Raw genomic sequence first — 20,072 nt, forward strand, 5'->3', positions numbered from 1 at the left:
ATTGGACATGTGTTAAGGCTGGGTTTTCATGGATTATTTGACCAGATATTGGACCATCAGCAATGAGTTTGCTTATCAAGAGCAATGTGGTGCTATAGCAAGCTTTCTTTTCCTTTGTGTATTAGTTCATGTAGTAGGTAAAATATTGGTAAAGGTTTGCAATAAAAACAATCAATTGGAGCTATAGTGCTGTGGTTAACATTAAGTCATGATATTCATGCGAACGATGCAGCTTTGAATTTTGCCAGCAATACAGCATGTCCTAATCCCATTCTTCCCTTAATAATGTCTCTTTCTTTCTACTGTATTTGTGTAAAAGAAAAAAAAAAGGCACAAACAAAATGGCTCAGTTGAGGATTTTCCCCTATGCTTCCTTTGAGAGCAGTTGAACTTTTATTTTGCATTGCAGATGTAAAGAGCTGGAAGGGTGTCAGACAAAGCGGCGCAGTTGTATCCAGCGGCTCGGTTCACAGGGAACAATGGGATAGAAATGTCAGGAGGTTGAATCACAGCACTGCCCTCAGCACAAATGCTGTGGATGTGGCAGTGGGAGATGTCCCAGGTGGCAAAATGAGTGGGCAGTTTTCTCAGCATGTTCTGACATAGCTCGAGGATGAGAGAAAAAGACTTTAGAGAGAGAGAAGAGAGGAAAAAGCATGATGTCTCCCCCTTCTGGACAGAACTGAGAGGCACAATTCCATCCGATAATGAAAAGTCTGTCATCATTTACTCACCCTAATGTCGTTCCAAATGACTTACTTTCTTTTGTGGAATGTTGACAACTAAACACTTTTGGTTCCCATTGACTTCCGTTGTTTTTTTTGTCCATACAGTGGAAGTCGATGGGAACCAAAACTGTTTGGTTATCAACATTCATCAAAATATTTTATTTTGTGTTGCACAGAGGAAAGTAAGTCACACAGGTTTGGAATGACATGAGGGTGTGTAAATGATGACAGAATTTTCTTTTTTGTGGTGGACTATACCTTTACGTCCTAAGTATTGTTATGATTTGATGTTGCATATTTTGTGTGTGAAAGAAAATGTGTTGATGACCCACAACATCATCCTCTTCTGTTCTTTACCCACCATGCCTTGCAGCATATTTTGGTCCTAACGCTGATTGCATCTCTCTTTTCCTCTCATTGTTTTCCTCTCTGTTTACCTCTATTCTTCCACGTTGCTTCTTGCTCCAGACGTTTGATTTAAACCCAGATGACATAGATTTAGAGAACGAGCCTTGGTTTAAATTCTTTTCCGAGTTGGAGTTTGGACGGCCGGTAAGTTGAATGAGGGTACGGCAGGTTGGCATGCTGTAGGCTTTAATCCGGCACAAATGCTGTTGTGTCATGACAAGTGTCTGTGTGTATGTGTATGTGTGTTTGTGTGTTGTAGTTAAAATTCTGACTTGTGGCTTTAAAAACACTTATTTGACCAAGGAATCTGTGTTTGCACACTGAAAACAGTAAAATGGCATTTAACATCACCACAATAACAATTAGCACAATAACATGCGAGAGGCAGCAGGTCAGATATCATATGTCTGATGTTAAACCACAAGGCCAGTGTCCCAAGACAAGTAAATTATCACGCTCTGTTCTCAAAACACTCACCGAAAGAGCAACATTGTCTGTATTTGAGCTTTATTTATGGGATACAGTGTTGTTTTAAGAGAAATTTGATTCGTTTTTAATCACTTTTAACTTTTAGTGTGAAACACTGTGTTTTTGCTTTGGCTCTGTTTGCTGTATCACACACCTGCTCTTATTATACAGCTTACAACTCTTATAGCTGCAGAACCTGTGCAGAAAACACTCTTGACATGTCTAACTCTTTTTATGTGAAAGGTGAACAGATGGTGGATAATACAGTGGCCCTAAAAAGGATTTGGACACTTAATCCACTTATAAACTTTGCACTTTTCAAGCTGAACAATATCACATCAAGAAGTTCTAAATGCTAAAACGATAAACTGTACAAAATTGTAAAAAGTATTCAGACACTCAAAACCTGGCGTTCTCTAATATACTTGAGCATGCACTATACTACTAGGATGTAACCAAATTAACTTTTATTTGGTTGTGCACATCCACTAGTTGCAAATGCCATTACACAAATAATGTCTTTAGGTATTATCATTATTATATTTTATCTAATGCAATGAAATGCATAAACATTTGTAATGTGTAGCTCAAGTGTACATATATTTTGGAGGCCACTGTATGTTCATAAATGAGATATGCGCAGTTCCTCCAGCTTCTAGAACACACTTTCTGGCTTGTTTACTGGTTGAGTTTGCTGCCACCATGTGTAAACAAGCAAAATATGTGTGAAGCCTTTTGTAGTTTCATCGTTGCGTGTATTTTATGTACACACAATCGTCAGCGTGTGTAAGGTACTGTAGGTGAAGCATGCTTGGGCACTGTAGTCGATTTTCGAAAGAAAAACACTAATATTCACCCTTTGTTTGTTTACGTGTTTTGTGTGATCTCTGTTTCTCCATGTCCTAACGTTCTCACTCTCTCCACATGTGTCTTTTTCCCATGATGCACCTGCTTCTCCACCTCATCTTCACCTCTTCACCTATGTGCTGTTCGTTCGTTCGGGTGGCGGGGTATTCAGCCTCCTAAAAAGAGGTTGGATTATAATCCTGACTACTCCACACATGCTGTGGCACAGGTAAATCTACCCTCCTGTCCATCCATCCATCCATCCATCCTTCCTTTGCTTGTTTCTTTGCTCGTCCTACAGTTTGCTGTTCTGCTTTCCGCTTTGTCATCTATTATCTATATCTTCACCGTTCTCATTTCCTTTCACTTTTCCTCCTGCCCCATCATTTATTTTCCAGATGGCAAATGAAAATCAGTTTGACCCACATATGTGAATTCTTATGTAAACTATACAAATAAAACAAATGTCAAATTAAATGTGAAATAATTAGTTAACATGATAAAGGTCACTTTAATTGAGGCATTCTCAGATGAAAACACTACTGAAAAATATGAAAAAATATGCTGCAAATGTAACACTCACATATGCATTTTGTGGTTTAAAATGCTTTTTCATAACTTTTTTTATTAGAATGTCCTTTTGTATTATTTAGTCACTTGCTGTCAGGTTGACTTCCTCTTCCCCCAGTTTTAAGTTTTTAGTTTTAAAGGGATAGTTCACCCAAAAAGAAGATTTTTAGAAAAATGTTGGTAACCAAACAGTTTTGGTGATGATTGACTGCCATTGTATGAACAATAGTTCTTAAAGTATCTTAATTTATATTCCACAGAAGAAAGTAAATCACAGGTTTAGACCAACTTGAGGGTGAGTAAATTTTTTGGGTGAACTATCCCTATAATTTCTTTGGAAATTTGCAGGGTCTTCTTAGAATTTCCTCCGATGAATGAATGTGTTCATGTGCATGAGAGAATGTTTGTGTTTTTCTTTCTTTCTTTCTTTTTTTCTTTCTTTCTTTCAAAATATGTTGTTTGAGAAGAGTCAAATGCTCACAAGTAATACTGAAATGCACAATGTGCCTTTGGTTTGGCTTTTTATTTATTTTCCTATATCTGGCTTTGGATCAGCATTGGTGTATTAAAAAAGCTGTTATTAATTGCTTTCCTTTCTTTTCTCTGATCCAAGTCGCATGGATACGCCAGAATGAACAGCAGAGACTGCTGTATTGTGCTCAGATTTGTTGTAATTCACCCCAGGCTGTGTCAAAGGAAAGGAGGCGTGGCGATCTTGGATAACATAATAGACTGGGCTTCTTGTGACCTTGTGCCACGTGCAGCCTCTCTGGATCTGTACTGCTTTGTTTGCTGGCTTTTGTTGGGCTCTGGTTTCTGTGGGGCCCTGTCCCCTTTTTTATTCTTACAGGAGGTCACAGTTCATTTTCACAGTCCTTCAAGGTGGGATAGAGAGATGTGGAACCCTTGTCAGTCTTCGTTTTCTTTGCGCATGCGGGGGGAAGGTTGTGAGCGAGGCACAGGATGGGTGCGTTACACTTCTTTGTTCCCATGGATCTCACTCTTCCCTTTTATTGTCTGCTCTCTTTCAGTCATCCCTCTATCTCTCACCTTCCGAACAGCCTGATGGGCCTTCAAGGTAAGCTCTCCTTTCATTCATATATCTTATTTTCTCACTCAGGTTCTTTCATTTCGCAGAGAGATGCTTATTGGATATCTATTGGAGGATAGAAACTGAGCATCCTCTGGCTAATTTTATTTGTTCATCATGTTTTAAAAGCTCTGCCACTCTTTATTTGAGTCACTTAGTGTGTACAGTATATATGAATGCGACATACAATAATGGTGTGTGCATTGGAGTATTAAGCGTTCTTTATACCTCCTACTGCTCTCAGATCATAACACATGCTGTTGTTCATATGGCATCTATGTACATATACTCTATGTACATGATATGAGAACCCTTTTTTAGAACTGTTTAATGCATAGAAAACCCTGTAGTCAGACTGTCATTGTCAGTATTTGTACTAGAGTATGTTGTCCACTTGCTGACTAATTCTGGGTGGTGTTTACATTTTTCAAAATAGCATAAACAGTTTATTCGTTTGGTTTATGCACTGTTTTACAGAATCATTAAAATTACACAGTTATTCCCATAATTATGAATTTTTTAGGCATAAGAATAAATTATTTCTCTGTAATCTTGTTTACATATATAATATGTAACAAGTTCAGTGTCATTTTTGATCTTTGAATTTCAGTTCTGCAAGTGACTACAGGAAAAGGCGAAAGTCAGAACCATCTGTCACTCAAGCCAACACAGGAAGTGAGCAGAATGCCAGTCAAGTATCTTCCCGCCCTCTGGATTCCCATAAAGCACAGACATTGAAGAAGCCCACCATACGTTCCTCCCCCTCCTCACCATCCAGAGCCAAAGGTAATTTCCGACACACTCACACAACTACACATGCGAATAGAAGGTGTTAGACTGATCGAGTCTTGTTGATCATGTATCAATGCCTTAAGCCCAAAGTATACTTCTGCCGTACGTTCTGCGACGGTCCGCGCACTGTCCGTGTGACGTAATTATCATCATCAGGAGGGTCTGCGGATGTCTGCGCACACCGTCCTAATTTGTGTGACCGTGCGGACAGTGCGTGTACAACAGCACATATGCAAGTGACTTGAGCACTTGAAAACAAAGTCCACTAGATAGTGTGCACGCGCCATTGTGTCTTTCCACACATACGGTCAAAGGAGTCTACTTAGAAAGGCTTGTGCTCTCGACTGTGCACGAGACAGAGCGGAATGCTGAAAATGAATTATACCCGGGCCTTCATGGGATATTAAATTATTGCAAAAAAAATTTCCAGCAAAATAACTGTTTGATGGATTTGTTCTATTACAATTTCTTGGTTGAATAATTTATAAACAAATTCCTAATGTATTTTTTGTTTGATTTATGTCAAATACAGAAAATACTCCTTTCTCTTGTTCTGTCATTAGATGGTCACCTTTATGGTTAGATAGACCTAGTCTGTAAAATGTTTGAATCTTTGTAGAAGATCATAATTATGTGAGACTGCATGTTGTCCTCTTTCTCATATAACTATACTGACACTTTCTCACGTATACCTGTTTTCTCTCGCTTTATCAATCTCTGTCTGCTGAGCTAACTAACCAGCTTTCCTGTCTCCTCTTTGTCATGCTGCATTGGATGTTATTTTAATTCACAGCTGGAGACGCTAGTGAGTCACTCTCCTCCTGTATGAGCTCTCCAGGTATGGAGCATCCTTCCTCTCTTCTCTCCTCAGACTCCCTCACTATCTCCACACCAACCTGGCGTGGCTCCAAGCGCTCCATCTGCTTCAAGAACGGTTGGCAGACAGGCCGACATGAAGCTGCAGAGACTTGGAGTAGCGTTGATGATGAATCTGCCATGACACCTACATCACCACGGCTCAAATCACGCAGCTGTGATGACTTGTTGTCTGATGGACATGGTGCTAGTAATGACGGGAGAACATCCACTTCTGTGACTACCACTCGCTCGGAAAGTGCTGGTTCGTTGCTCGATGAAGACGCTCCACAGAAGCCTCAAGTAAAAAGTCTTACCTCATCTCCCAGGGGGCGCCGACATCACCGGCGTAAGATGGCACATGATGCTCCAGGTTTCCTTCAGCTCTACAAGAAGATGCACCACATAGACCGTGAGCAACTGTTGCCGTCAGAGGTGATTCGGTCTGTACGTGCACGAATCCTCGAGTTGGAACGACTACAGCAACAACAGAGGCACAACCTCCACGGTTGGGCACCTTTTGGTCATGAGGTGCCACAACACATGGTCCCAAACCGTATATCGGAATATGAACAGCTGATCCAGAAATCAAAGTCCATGCCAGACCTTGGTGACGAAAATGCCCCTTCGGGCACCACCACACCAGGGTCCTCGAGGGCCAGCAGCTGTCCCAAAAGACGCTTTTCTGTTGAATCACTTTTGGAGGAGGAAGATCCTCCAGTAAGGTCTCGAAGTCCCCCTGAGGGACAGCCAAGACTGGGACCAGAAAGCAATAGCCTGGTGCCAATTCATGGGAAGAGCCAGAGGCAGCATCAAGACTACTCGGACAGTGAACAGGACGCCTGTGCCTCCGAAATGAGCGACATCCACATAGAAGGGTCTTCACTTTGTAGCGAGAGCGACCTGGATCATTGCTCGCTCACCTCATCGGAGAGCTTCTACAGTTCTGGGCAACATCACCATCACGGACACCATCACCATGGACACCATCACCACCGCCACCATCACATGCACCAGAGTGTGGGTCAGAGTCAAGGTTACCAACACCGCCACCTCATCAGCTCCTGTAAGGGTCGTTGTCCGGCATCCTATACACGTTTCACCACCATGCTAAAACATGAGCGACAACAAGAAAGGGCTCGGCAGGAATCCCACCCTGCTGTTACATCTCCACAAGCCCAACAGTCACCCAGTGAGTCAGGCCTTTCCAAACTGGCCTTCCTGGTCAGCCCTGTGCCTTTCCGCCGGAAACGAGGCTCCCCGCCGACCCAACGACGACATTGCAGAAGCGGACGGCCGAAATCCAAAACTGCGATTTATGAGGCTTTAGATGCTGCTTTGCAGGACATTTATGACCACATAAGAGCGGAAAAGGGACAAGGACCAGCAAGGATGCCAGATGATAGCATATTACGGCGGTTGTTGGAAGAGTTGCTACCAGACGTGCCCAAGCGTAGCTCCTCCTTGCGGGCTCAAAGAGGGTCCGGCTCCCCCTCCTCGCCCCACGTCCACCAGCCTTACCATGGAGCCCACCAATGTGCCTCCTACCAGCAGCAACACCATGCAGACGCCTCCAACAACAACCAGCATAATGTTAATGCTAATGTGCACTGCTACTCAGGTGCAGCTAGTTCTTTGTCTTTATCTTTTTTTATCCTTCCGTATCATTATTGCAGAATCCTCACGTCATTACTATACCTCAGATGTTACCAACCGAAAACATGCAAACGCTTTCACTTCTTTTCTACATAATCAGCATGCTTCTTCAGCATGGCACCTAGTGTCTGACGTGAATGTTTTCGGTAACTCGGTTGCCAGTGGTTTACTTTTAGGAGGAGGGACATTCTCATTCTAAAACTAATTTGATTAGACAATAGTCAATATTTTGTACTTGTTTAGTACATTTGCTAATTGTTAGCTTTAATGCTAACACAAAAACTCCAATTATGAATGCTTGGAGAATTTAACAGTGTTGTTTCTCTTTAAGCCTGTCTCATCCCTGCAGTTCATACTGTTTATGTGCAATAATACAAGTGGAAAAGAAGTATTAGCAGTTCATGGTGCAATTCATGTCTGGCTAGTATATGCATGGTGTGTTTACTAAGCTTAATTTTATGATTTGATTTTGTGCCCTTGCCTGTCATTGTTTTGTTTTCGTTTTTATTTGCTGATGTATGGAATACTGTTGTTAAGCCGCTTTTTTGTTTCCTATTTTATGCACTTTCTATGTGAAGTTTTTATGTCATATTGTGCTGTTCCAGATCATCCCTTACTTTTTGTTTGACCCCAAATGTGAAATAAATATTTGTACATTTTTTAATTGTCTCATTTTCCTTTTGACAGCACTAGAATGCATGTGGTGCCACCATGGACACTACACAAGTGTGTTTTCTTTCTGTTGACCTTTTCTCTGTGCTTCCACAGATCAGGGCTCTGATACAGGACGTCTCACACCACAAAGCAGAAGACCCACTCCAGAAAGAGAGGTAGAAATGTTGCCATCCCTCATATCTATTTTTACATGAACTAGTTTTTATTTAATTAGAACCATGATTTGAAACCTGCAGGGAAAACATAATTGATTAAAGAGTAAATGTATGGTGATGGGAACCAATCAGAGCAAATCCTGAATCCTTATTGTGCTATGCCATAAATCCCATGATCTTGTAACCTTTATTTTGGTTAAGGTCGCCTGGTTTAGGCGTGCATATGTTGGATAGCTGATGGTCTTTTTGCTTGCCTCGTAGGTCTCCTCTAAGCAGATGACCTATCTTATATTGTCTTCTCTCCTCCATCAGAAACAGTCTGCCAGGGCTATTTATGATTTTAAAGCTCAGTCTGCCAAGTGAGTATATATATAAAACTCTGAGACTATAAGCATCTCACTGAATTTGAATCTGCAAAATTGACTGTGCCAGCTTTTTTATGAAAATTCATTTAATTTTACTCCCACCATTTAAAACTTGTTCTTTCTTTTGTTTTGCATTTTGTTATGTGGCTTTTTTTTTTTGCTCTCTGGCGTCTGCATACTAAAGTAAAATTGGTCTCTGCATCGCAATTGAGCTCTGAGCTGTCAGTCATTGCATGAAAGTGTCAGCTTGCATGAAAATCCATGCTAATAAAACCATTAGAGAATTTCAAGGCCCATGAATTTCAGCCTGACATTTGCATATCACCAAAATGCATTGTTTAACAAAAAAGATAAGTACCACACAGCTTGCAAATAACAGAGTTTATATATATATATATATACATATATATATATATATATATATATATATATATATATATATATATATATATATATAATTTGACTAAATATGTACTGTATGTCCTATACACCTGCCTGTGATCACCCAGGGGTATTTGTCATTGTGCACCACAGAAAGGTTTTTGTTATTTGTTGTATCAGTAAGTAGAGATTTAACTGACTGATACAGAAGGTAGATTCAGTGTCAGATATGTATAAATAAATAGGTATAAATATATTATCCTTACTATGTAAGTAATTCATATTTTGCCTGCACATGTGTGTGCTTTTACAGGGAACTTTCCTTTAAGAAAGGTGATGCAGTCAACATCATCAGACAGATCGACAGTAACTGGTATGAGGGGGAAAACAGAGGTCGGATTGGGATTTTCCCCATCTCTTATGTTGAGGTCAGTGTCTGTATAACCTATTGAGTTAAACTAAACCCTGACACACACTTAATCATATTCTCTCTTGCTTTCTATCTTTTATTCTCTCCTTCAGAAGGTGGCATCTCCAGAGCGGAGGCAGCCTGTCAGGCCTCCTCCTCCAGCTCAGGTTCGAGATATGGGAGAGGCCATAGCACGATACAACTTCAATGCTGACACTAACGTAGAGCTTTCTCTTAGAAAGGCAAGTGTAAACACCTATAACACACCCTACCATCTCTCAAGCTCTAAAATATGCACTTACTAACTCACCCTAGCCTTCATTTTAAGCATGCATTTTTGCTGTTGTAGGGGGAGCGAGTGATCCTCCTAAGAAAGGTGGATCAGAATTGGTACGAGGGAAAGATTCCTGGCTCAAACAAACAGGGCATTTTCCCTATGTCCTATGTCGATGTGATCAAGGGCTCTCCTTCCAAGAGCCCCAGTCACCAAGGAGACACACACTCACATAGGGCACAGAAGGTAAGTCCTGGACCAGTTTTGGACCATCACACCCACAAAGTCTGTCCTTATTTAAACCAATAAGTTCATAAACCAGTCTTTCTGATTTCTTTCTTCCTTGCTCAAGCACAATACAGACTCCCATTTCCTGTGGCTTGATTCTGCCACTAGGACACACCTTCAAACGGTCACTAGCGAATGGCTGTCCCTCACATTGGGTGTGTCCACCTCTTCCTGTGGCAGTCCTGTGCCACCCACCCCTCCTCCCTTACCCAGCCACCTACAATACATAGGCCTCCAATCCCCTGCTCCACTTGTGCAAAGGGTGACCCCACCACAAAACCTTTCCTCCCCTTTTTTCAGCCATGGACCAATCCCTTCAGAGTCCTCAAATGTTTCCCATGAACTTCTCTACAGAGATAAACCAACAGACATAGATGTAAAAGAAACTTTCAGTTTACCCATGAAATGGATCACAGACTATAATCAACAGCTGTTAAGAACTAAACGAAAGGAGCATGATGGCAAAAAGCTCTTAGAAGATATGTATGTAAAGGAGCACAGCTTGAAACAAAACTATGACCCATCTAGGCCAATAAGCGAACCTGATCCATATGGTGAGCTTATGTCGACGTTTCTAAAAAATCAACTCCATAATGAACTTAAATGCAGACTGGCCAATCGATCGAAAAACATAGCTATTCAAGATGTATTACCTGACAGGCCAATGTCCATCAGTTCATGTCACAAATCAGAAAATAAACTTGATCAACATCATGATATCTTTGAGAAAAAGGCTGAGGAGCTGCTGTCAGTCATTTTGAATGAGAAAACAGATTTTTACAGTCCAGTAGCTGCGCTAAAATGGGAGGAGCTTCCGGAGTTGTACATACAGGAAGAAGATGATGAAACAATCAGCAGATCAGCCTTGGAGGCTGTTTCAAAAAAAGAGGTGCAACATGCTGTGTGACAGAAGCATGATAGTCGAGTGTAAAAAACACTTAAACCTTAAGTTAAATTTTTTGGTCAATTCTGAAAAAATATCTTATTATTTGCATGTTCTTTGACTAAATTAAAGGGGCCATATCCAACATGTTTGTAAAAAACACAAAAAAATGTATCCGAAGTCCATATGTATAGTGTTTTTCAGTGTTTCTTAAACAGATTGGTTTTGCATCTGAACCTTAATAGCCTCTTCACACCAAGAACCACAACTATAAAGATAATTATAACGTTAACTAGCATCCACACACCCTCAGACGATAACTTTCTGTTATAAGTGTGCGCTTATTGTTGTCTGCCACTTTAAATGCTCTAACATTTTAAAGTGAAGTGGATTCTGATTGGCAGTCAAAAATTTTATTGTTTATCAGTTAAAAAAAAACATTCTGAAAGTGATTCCAATGTTATCGTTCACATGAGCCATTAGTTGTGGTGTGGACTTCCCTTTTCTCATAGAATTAGAATGATTATAGTTCTTGTTATAGATATTTATCATTTATGGGTTGTGGCTTTTCTGTCAGAATCCGTTGGAAAAAAGATTTATGAAGATATGCCCAGTTTCCTGAGTGGTATCATCAGATTCACCAATCCTGCGTTATCCTTATTACTTTGCCATAACTGGACGTGCTAAACTTCTGGATACTGAATAGGTGTAGATAAGTAAACATTGAAGGTTACATGGCAAGATTTCTGAATAGAAATGTATAGTCTACTTTAATTATATGTCAAAAGATCAAGGAAAGTCCTGTTTTCCATGATATGGCCCCTTTAAATAGTCTTTGTCACACTAGTTTTGTGTGAAATTTTGACAGTCAGGCTTACAGTTGTAAAAAGTAGTTCACTTCAGTAGTTTCAGCTTTGTCCTTCTCTTTGCCAGGCTGACTCCTCCATCACTCCATCTCTCCCCTTCTCCTCCTCCCCCACCCCTAATTCCTCCCTTACTCTGTCCTCCACTAGCTTTTCTCCTCCACACATTGAATCATCTGCCTCTGCTGTTCACTGTTATCCACCGTCTTCTTTCAAACCTTATCAATGTTCTATTTCTTCACCTCTTCCTTTGGTGCCCTGTTCCACCTCTATCCTCCAAACCTCAGTTGTTTCTTCCCCTTCGGACTCTCCTCTCCCTCCCTCTCTCTCCACTCCTCCTTCTCCTCCGCTGTCTCCTCCAAACTCCCCAATCCCTCTTCCTCCTCCCCCTTCAGCGACTCTCAATATTTCTCCTTCTTCGGCCTCTTCTTTACCTTCTAATTATCAATACATTTCACCTCCTTCTCTTCCTCCCTCATTTCCGCAACCCCTTCTTTCTTCTGTTGTTCCTCAGCTATCCTCTCCTACTTCCACTTCCATTTTCTCAAATATCTCTTCCTCCCACTCTCCTTCTCCTCCCTCCTCTCCTCATTTCTCGCCAATCCCGCCATCTCCTCCTTCATCTCCTATTCCTTCTTTCCATCCACCACTTTATTCCTCCTGCCAGCCTCTTCTGCCAACTATTCCAGCCTCGCCACCCTCCACTCCTTCTCCTCCTCCATCTTCTTCAGACCGCATCCCATCTCCTGAAATTCCACCTTCTCCTCCCAGTTCTCCTACACTCCTTTCCTCACATCCTCCCTCCTCTGTACCTGTAGTCTCCACTCAGCCCTCACCATCCATCCCCCCATCCTCTACATCTGTTTCTCCTCTCTCCCCACGTTCACAGCCTCGGTCTCCTAAGATTAAGGTAAAAAGAATGTACAAAACAGTGGTTTCAGGGGTGACGTGTGGTGCATGCACGTGTGTTTTTTTTACATTAAGCGAACATTAATAGTCATTTAATTTGTGGATATGAACCCCGAACCTTCAGAAAAAAACATGTTTTTGTAAAAAAACAGGCTATGTAAATATGTGAACAATAGAAACATATTCATTTAATACAAATGACAAGACTTTATGATAGTCTTTTCTTCCCTATTGTGGTATATCTAAGTGAAATGGCTTCTCAAAAAAAATGCTAATTTAGGACGGGACTTGATATTGTCCATCAGAAACTGATTGGATCGTTGTTGTTCGCTCGTGTTGTGATTTCATGTGAGTGACAGGTTGTCCAGCCCATCAGAGAAGAGATGTTGTTGAGAGAGGGAGGGGAAGTTATTTTGATTTAAAATTACGAGGGCACGGGAATTAAATTGAATAAAGACGTGCACGGATAAATCATTTATAATAAATACCGCAATATTCAATAAAAAATTTGATTTCATGTTGACTTTAAGGGTTAGAAGTAATGTCTTAAAGAGCTAGTTCACCCCAAAATTACAAATTTTGTCATTATGTATACACACTCATATTGTAATAGAAATATCGCAAGCTGCTCTTGCCACACAGTTCATTGTGACCAGGGCCAAGCAAGAACATATGGACCACTTTTGTGCCTTTATGGTGTTTTCTGTAGTTCTTTCAAATAAATCACTATATCGGTTATCAACAGTTTTTAGAGACTTGGGGGTTTTTTTGTGGATTTTTGTTGTTTTTGTATTGACCGATATTGGATATTTAATTGTGCATGTCCCTATTTTTACATTTATATTACAAATTAAACAAATTAATTTAATCTTATGTTAAATTAATTAATAAAATCTCAAAATGAACATCCATTGTAATGCCTAAATTTAGCATTTAAAATGATTGTCTTAGTGTTTCTTTTTAATTTAAACAAAATAGTTGGCTATATAATGTTAATATCAGCATTTTATCAATAATCAGCCATAACGTGAAAATAATGTCAGCCAGATTTTTAATATACCTGTCCTTATTTTTAGCTTAACAGCCAGTAGTTACCAAGACCTGTTTTTATTGCAAGAGGGATAAATAACAAATGGGTTTTTATTGACATTGGATCCAATACATTCTTTCTCCATTTTTTGTTCACTGGAAATTTGTTTTCAATAGTTTTGTTGGTTGAATGATCGACAAACTAAATATTCCTCATTCCGTTATTTTAAATACGGTGTCTGAGGTCAATAGTGCAAGTGAGACAAGTGTGTTTTTGCATGTCTGTGTCTCTTACTTGCCCAAAGTTGGACTGTACTTATCAAATCCCTAATAATTCAAGATTTTGGAATCACTACTAAAACTGAAATGGAATTAACACAGCATTATTTATAACCTCATTCATGGTCTTAATCTCAATACCAGCAATGGATTTTGTATGAGAATGCTGATCTCTGATTGGTTGCCTTGCATTTGATTCTTGCAGACAGTTTATAGGCAGGAAGTGGTGGTTGAGGGTAAACCACCACGTAGCCCCATTTCCACCAGGAGGCGCTGTTTATCTCCCTGTTTATCACCCAGTAGAGCACGAAGGGTAGGATGGAGTGTGCTGTGACACTAGCACCAGTGCAGACTGGGAAATGAAGTCCTTTCTAATCTCTTTTATAGTCCTCTGGTCGCATCATGGGTGGATTTCCTCTATGTGTGTATTGTAACAACAGGTTATGTGATGACGATGAAGACTCATAGAATGACATCATGTGCCTGGATTTGGCATGATATTCTGACGCGTTAAAGTGTTGCATGCACACTATAGTGACCCTTTCCACTCTTTTTCTCTGTCTCTCAGAAAATGATGCAGGATTCCCAGAATGCAGGCGGTGACCCGTAAGTAGCCTACATTTTACCGTTTTTGACACTGTCTGTGTTGTTTTGTTTAATCACTGTCCAACCGTAAACAGCACATTTTAAAAACGTTATTTTAATGTTGCTCAAGCTTCCAAGCTGTCTACAACTATGTGCCTCGTAATGAGGATGAGCTGGAGCTGAAGGAGGGAGACGTTGTTGATGTCATAGAGAAATGTGACGATGGCTGGTTTGTGGGTATGTCTTTTATAAAGCTACTACAGCACCTCTGCAGATGGTGTATCATTAATAAGACTTGCTTGAATGCTTTTCTGTTGAACTTTATATTATCAAATTATCAAGGTTTTCACAAAAATATTAAGCCACACAACTGTTTTCAGCTTTGCTATCACAGGAATGAATAATTTAACAAATATATTCAAATAGACAGTTATTTTAAATTGTAATAATATTTCACAATATTACTGTTTTTGATCAAATAAATGCAACCTTGGTGAGCATATAAGAGTTCTTTTTTAAAAACATCTTATTGACACCAAACTTTTGATCTGTAGTTGATATTCTAAAGGGTTTTATGTGCTAAAGAGTGGCCGGCTGTACTTATTTAAAGCTACACTGTGTAATTTTTTTAGTTGATTCTTGGCAAAAAACACTTAGTTCTTTCAAAAATATATGTGCTCATTAATGTATATTTACTTCTTTCAAGTAATAAAGTATTCTCGGAAGTTTATAATCTGCCATTGAAAGTACATACGGGTGAGGGGTTCGAATGCCGGTCGCCATGTTGCCCCTCCATCTTGAAACTACATAAGCCAAAGAGGGACATACCTGTAAATTCAAGCTTCGCCTTTCGCGCTTTACACTCAGTGACACAGAGACGAATGTGAGGGGGAGATTACTCGCTACTGCCGGCAGACTTGAAAGATTGCTGATGGAGGATCACGCCTATTTTCGAGGACATGTAGCAGAGTCGCCAAGGAAGCAAAAGAGAGAATTAAAACGTCAACGCGACAGGCAAATCAGCAAGACCAAAGTCAATATTGGAGTAACTTTTCCCAGATGGAAAGAGCTCATGAGGAGCAAAGATTTTAAAACGGACGCCGAAGTTGCCTGCTTTCTTCTCGGCAGGCAATCAATATCCAGCCTATTTGTGTAAATTCGAAGTTTTATAGTTGCTTGTCTAACCATAACATGGTTGTGCATAACACCAGAACAACCTCTAGTTTAACTTACGTTACTTTTCCTCACGTCAATGGTGAAAAAGTATTGTTTACCTTGTAACATAAATCTGTGCTGCGACGGATCACAGGTGATGAATAGTTTTAAAGGCGCAATTGGACGAAGTCGAACTGGAAGCCATGTTAATCTTGGAATAATACGGCCACCGCAGGAGTTAAAACACCCTCGAAATTGAAAGGAACAGAAACTAATATTCACTGGGTAGTCATATACAATTTCACCGCTAGATGGGGGAAATTATCACACAGTGTAGCTTTAAGGGTTCGCACAAGGTGCTTAAAGTACTTGACTTTTTGAAATTTAAGTCCTGGAAAACCCTTGAAAACAGCCATTTTAATGAAGAAGTACTTGAAAAGTGCTTGAAATATTGAAAGACAATATATGAGAATTTCTGGGGTTTTTTTTGTTTTTTTATTGATAAAACAAACTTTTCACACAAAATGAACGCTGCAGCCCGTCTTATATAGATATAGAGGCACTTCGCATGGCTATGGCTATTATATCCAAGTACAGCTTTTATTCTTCAAGTCAATCATATATTCATGGGAGAAAAAAATCAGTCCTTGAAAAAAAAAAATAAGTAGTGCTTGAAAAGTCCTTGAAAGTCCTGGAATTAGATTTTACAGTATCTGTACAAACCCTGTTATTTCAGAGCTAGTGTTATTACTAAATAAATAAACAAGTGAATTATTTGAGTTGAAGTTATTTTATTTTAACTGCACCGCTAGGTATGTAAGAAATCAATTACTTTGGCCAGTTGTCAGTCAATTACACAATCATTATATTGTGTTATAAATAGGGCTGTCAAACGATTAATCGCGATTAATCGCATCCAAAATAAAAGTTTGTTTTTACATAATATATGTGTGTGTACGGTGTATAATTATTTTGTATATATAAATACACACACATGCATGTATATATTTAAGAAATATTTGCATGTATATACTGTGTATATATATTTATATTATATATAATTTATATTATATATAAATATTTTATATATAAATAACAAATTTTTCTTAAATATATACATGCATGTGTGTGTATTATATATACAAAATAATTATACACCATACACACACATATATTATGTAAACACAAACTTTTATTTTGGATGCGATTAATCACGATTAATCGTTTGACAGCCCTAGTTATAAACAAAAATATTTGACCAAATAATGTGATTGACCAATCAGAATCAAGAATTCTGTTTAATGACATGTTTTGACTATATATAATCATGTTGGTTAAAACCGTTCATGAAAGTTATTGTATTGTATTGCTGATAGTCGTCTTTTCTGTGTCTTTGTTTTCAGGTACCTCTCGTAGAACCAAGTTATTCGGAACGTTCCCAGGAAACTATGTTAAAACGCTTTAACAAAGAGGAAACAATGGCACAAATACAGCCACTCCAGTGCCTACTGTGTAGGGCCAATGAGGCACCTCACCTTTGAGAAAGTGTGTGCGTGTGTGTCTTTATGTGTGAGTGTGTTCACAAACACAACATTTTTAGCTCTGCCATTTCTGCACAGACAAACCACTGAAATTAATTTCACTTTGAGCACTTTTTTGTGCCATCACACAATCTCCTCACTGTTCCTTTATCTGCTATTTTTGCTATTTTGACATTTTGTTATTTTCCAGGATGTGGTAAAGTTAGTACGGTGAGGATTCAGGTCGCATGGTATTGAGTGAGGTCAGTAGAACAGTATAAATGGTACTGAGGAGAAACCTCAGGCATCAGTGTTAAACTGAGTGTGTGTGTGTATATCTGTGTGTAGTGTAATAAACAGTGCACGGTTTATAGCAATATAGAGACCACTGGTTATAGATGAGGATGTATAGTTTCATTAAAATTAGTTACAGGTCATGTCATGGACAATTATAAAATTGTTCATTTCCCTTGTGTGGCCAAAATAAGGAAGTGATAGAAACAGATGTGTTTTTAACCATTAATTGTATAGTTAACTATGGGGTGAATTCACTTTTTCCAAGTCTTCTCAATGGCAAAAAATGTCCCAATCATCCTGAATTCACCCCTACTTTTGCCATACAGAATTACAAAATAACTCTCATGGAGAAATGTTGCTATTGTTTAAGTGGCAATCATTCATATAGGATAATGTTTGTATAATTATCAGTGCATTGTGGGTATTTGTATAAGTTGTCTTTAAAAAGAAAGTGCATTGACATTCTGGAAAGGAAAGATGCTTTTATGGAATTTGGTAACAAATATTTGATTAATGAACATGTTTTCTAATGTTTACTTGAGAATTTTTTGAATGGACTGAGTTTTAGAATTGTAAACCAGGTGTCAGTGAACCACCTGCCTTTCATACAGTAAAAAACAAACGTGTAAATCAAGATTAAATCATTGCTGGTTTTAGTAATGAATGGCAACAATGTTACAATAACAAGTAGAGCCTGTTATAATGTTTAATTTTTTTTTCATTTTCTTTTTTTTTTCATTTGTTAACCTAAATTAACTAATTTATCTAAAAGGTAATTTCTCAATTTTCACTTTTTTTGAAAGTTTGATCTCTGGTATAAATCTTAAATTATGTAATTTATCTGCCACATTTCTCATGAGATCCACTCATATAGAGATTGCATCGTATAACGCAATAGAGAGAGTTGTTGGTCTTTGATGAATGTTGTTCACGTTTCGTTTTTGAATGATTTGTATATCAGTATTTTCTGCACTAAGTGTATCACTTGTGTTCTCATGTGAAAACATAGCTTGCGTTGCATCGGCTTTTACAAGTACGTATATTCAGTATATGGAAAAGTATGAATTTCACAGACAGCAGAGCAATCTTAAAGCACCTTAAACATTTATTAGTTCTATTATTTTTGTTTTCTTTAAAGTTGAAGTGCGTAAGAATGTTAATGAAATATTGTCTCCTTAAGTAGCATAATATGCAGGGACAACTAAAATTAAACCATCCATAGGTTGATTCATCCAAGTGTAAACACTGTGGCACTGGAGCACAACCAATAGTTTGAGTTTGGGGCGGAGTTATCTGTTTAGCTGTCCAATGGCTGAAGAGAAGGGTTTTGGAAAGCTGTTTGAAAACATTTGCAATTACATTTGTTGATGCAGAAATGACACACTTCAGCTTTAAATATTTGAATCCCACTGTTTGCATTTTCCAGCTTCACAGCTGCTGATACTATGTCCTTTTGTATTGTACTGTACATGAGTTTCACTTCCATTATAAAGCCCTTCCTTTCTCACTTTTGGTTTCTTTCATCTGTTTTTTAGTCATTTATACTTCATCCCATGTGCCAAATTTATTCTACACACCCAACTTCTGTGGTGCAAAAAATGAAAGAAAATGTATGCAAAAAATGAATAAGCAAAGAACATTTTTGGGACTAATAAAGGACTTTCTTCAGCACAGGATGGATACTGATGCACACTGTAGTCAAACTGCAGTCACGGTTTGCCTTTGCTACAGCCACAAACTACTCTCCTCTACTAAAGACAGTGGATTTTTTGGAGGATATTGTTTTGCCTTTTTCTTTATAGGCATATAGTGTTAGTGTTAACACTATAAAATATGGTGTTATTTGATTTGTGTGTGTGTGCTTGATGAACTGGTGAGCTTAAGAGGATATTTAACCTGCTCACTTTCAAATAAAGCTTTCTCTCTCCTTCTTTATTATTTTCTTTCTCTATCTCTCTCCCTCTGTCTCTGCTCTTTTGTTTTGTTCTATATCCAATAAACTTTTGCTCAGTTATTTAAGATTCTGTTTATCCACTGCCCCCAGTTCAGATATAACAATGGGATTGTCATTTTTGTATTCATTTCAAGTATTTTGCAACCTTTTTATATTTCTCTTTTCACAGCTAAAAGTGCATATATCAAATCAAACAACAAAGCAATTGTTATTTACTGTAAAGATAACACAGGCAAACTTGTCAAGAAAGGAATTTCACTATATAGAAGAAGTGATATATGATAAAATAGTATAAAGTTTGGGTACAGTAAGATTTTTATATTTTTGGAAAGAAGTACCTAAGGCTTTAAAATTTGTTTGATGAAAATACAGTAAAAACATCAATATTGTCAAGTATTATTATAAAATAAGGTTTTCCTATTATTAATTTATTTTTAAACATTTAATTTATTACTTTAGCTGAAATTTCATCATCCATTACTCCAGTCTTCAGTGTCACATCATCCTTCAGAAATCATTCTAATGTGCTGATTTTATGCTCAAGAAACATTTTTTTATTATTATTATCAATGTTGAAAGCTGATGTGTAGGATTTTTTCCTTTTTCACGATTCTTTAAAAAAATGTAACATTTTTTGA

The 20,072-nt window shown here is 38.5% G+C and overlaps 1 protein-coding gene across 3 annotated transcripts in view; it reads left to right on the forward strand.

Moving 5' to 3' along the window:
• Nucleotides 1-19,523, forward strand: part of sorbs2a (sorbin and SH3 domain containing 2a) — a 57,188-nt gene extending 37,665 nt beyond the window's left edge. The window contains exons 13-28 of one of the 3 annotated variants that reach the window (XM_079858177.1): nt 1,197-1,280; nt 2,623-2,679; nt 4,052-4,098; nt 4,721-4,896; nt 5,696-7,378; nt 8,182-8,243; nt 8,556-8,602; nt 9,303-9,417; nt 9,512-9,640; nt 9,748-9,918; nt 10,025-10,849; nt 11,777-12,616; nt 14,129-14,236; nt 14,492-14,529; nt 14,639-14,745; nt 17,067-19,523. In XM_079858177.1, the coding sequence (XP_079714303.1) occupies nt 1,197-1,280; nt 2,623-2,679; nt 4,052-4,098; nt 4,721-4,896; nt 5,696-7,378; nt 8,182-8,243; nt 8,556-8,602; nt 9,303-9,417; nt 9,512-9,640; nt 9,748-9,918; nt 10,025-10,849; nt 11,777-12,616; nt 14,129-14,236; nt 14,492-14,529; nt 14,639-14,745; nt 17,067-17,128 (4,551 nt within the window). In that variant the 3' untranslated portion in view covers nt 17,129-19,523. Of the gene's footprint in view, nt 1-1,196; nt 1,281-2,622; nt 2,680-4,051; nt 4,099-4,720; nt 4,897-5,695; nt 7,379-8,181; nt 8,244-8,504; nt 8,603-9,302; nt 9,418-9,511; nt 9,641-9,747; nt 9,919-10,024; nt 10,850-11,776; nt 12,617-14,128; nt 14,237-14,491; nt 14,530-14,638; nt 14,746-17,066 lie in introns of all 3 variants that reach the window. The other 2 variants (XM_079858178.1, XM_079858179.1) reach the window with 2 other exon arrangements.
• The last annotated feature ends 549 nt before the right edge of the window (nt 19,524-20,072 follow it).

The sequence above is a fragment of the Squalius cephalus genome (assembly GCF_949319135.1).
Source record: "Squalius cephalus genome assembly, chromosome: 2".
NCBI classification, from domain to species: domain Eukaryota; kingdom Metazoa; phylum Chordata; class Actinopteri; order Cypriniformes; family Leuciscidae; genus Squalius; species Squalius cephalus.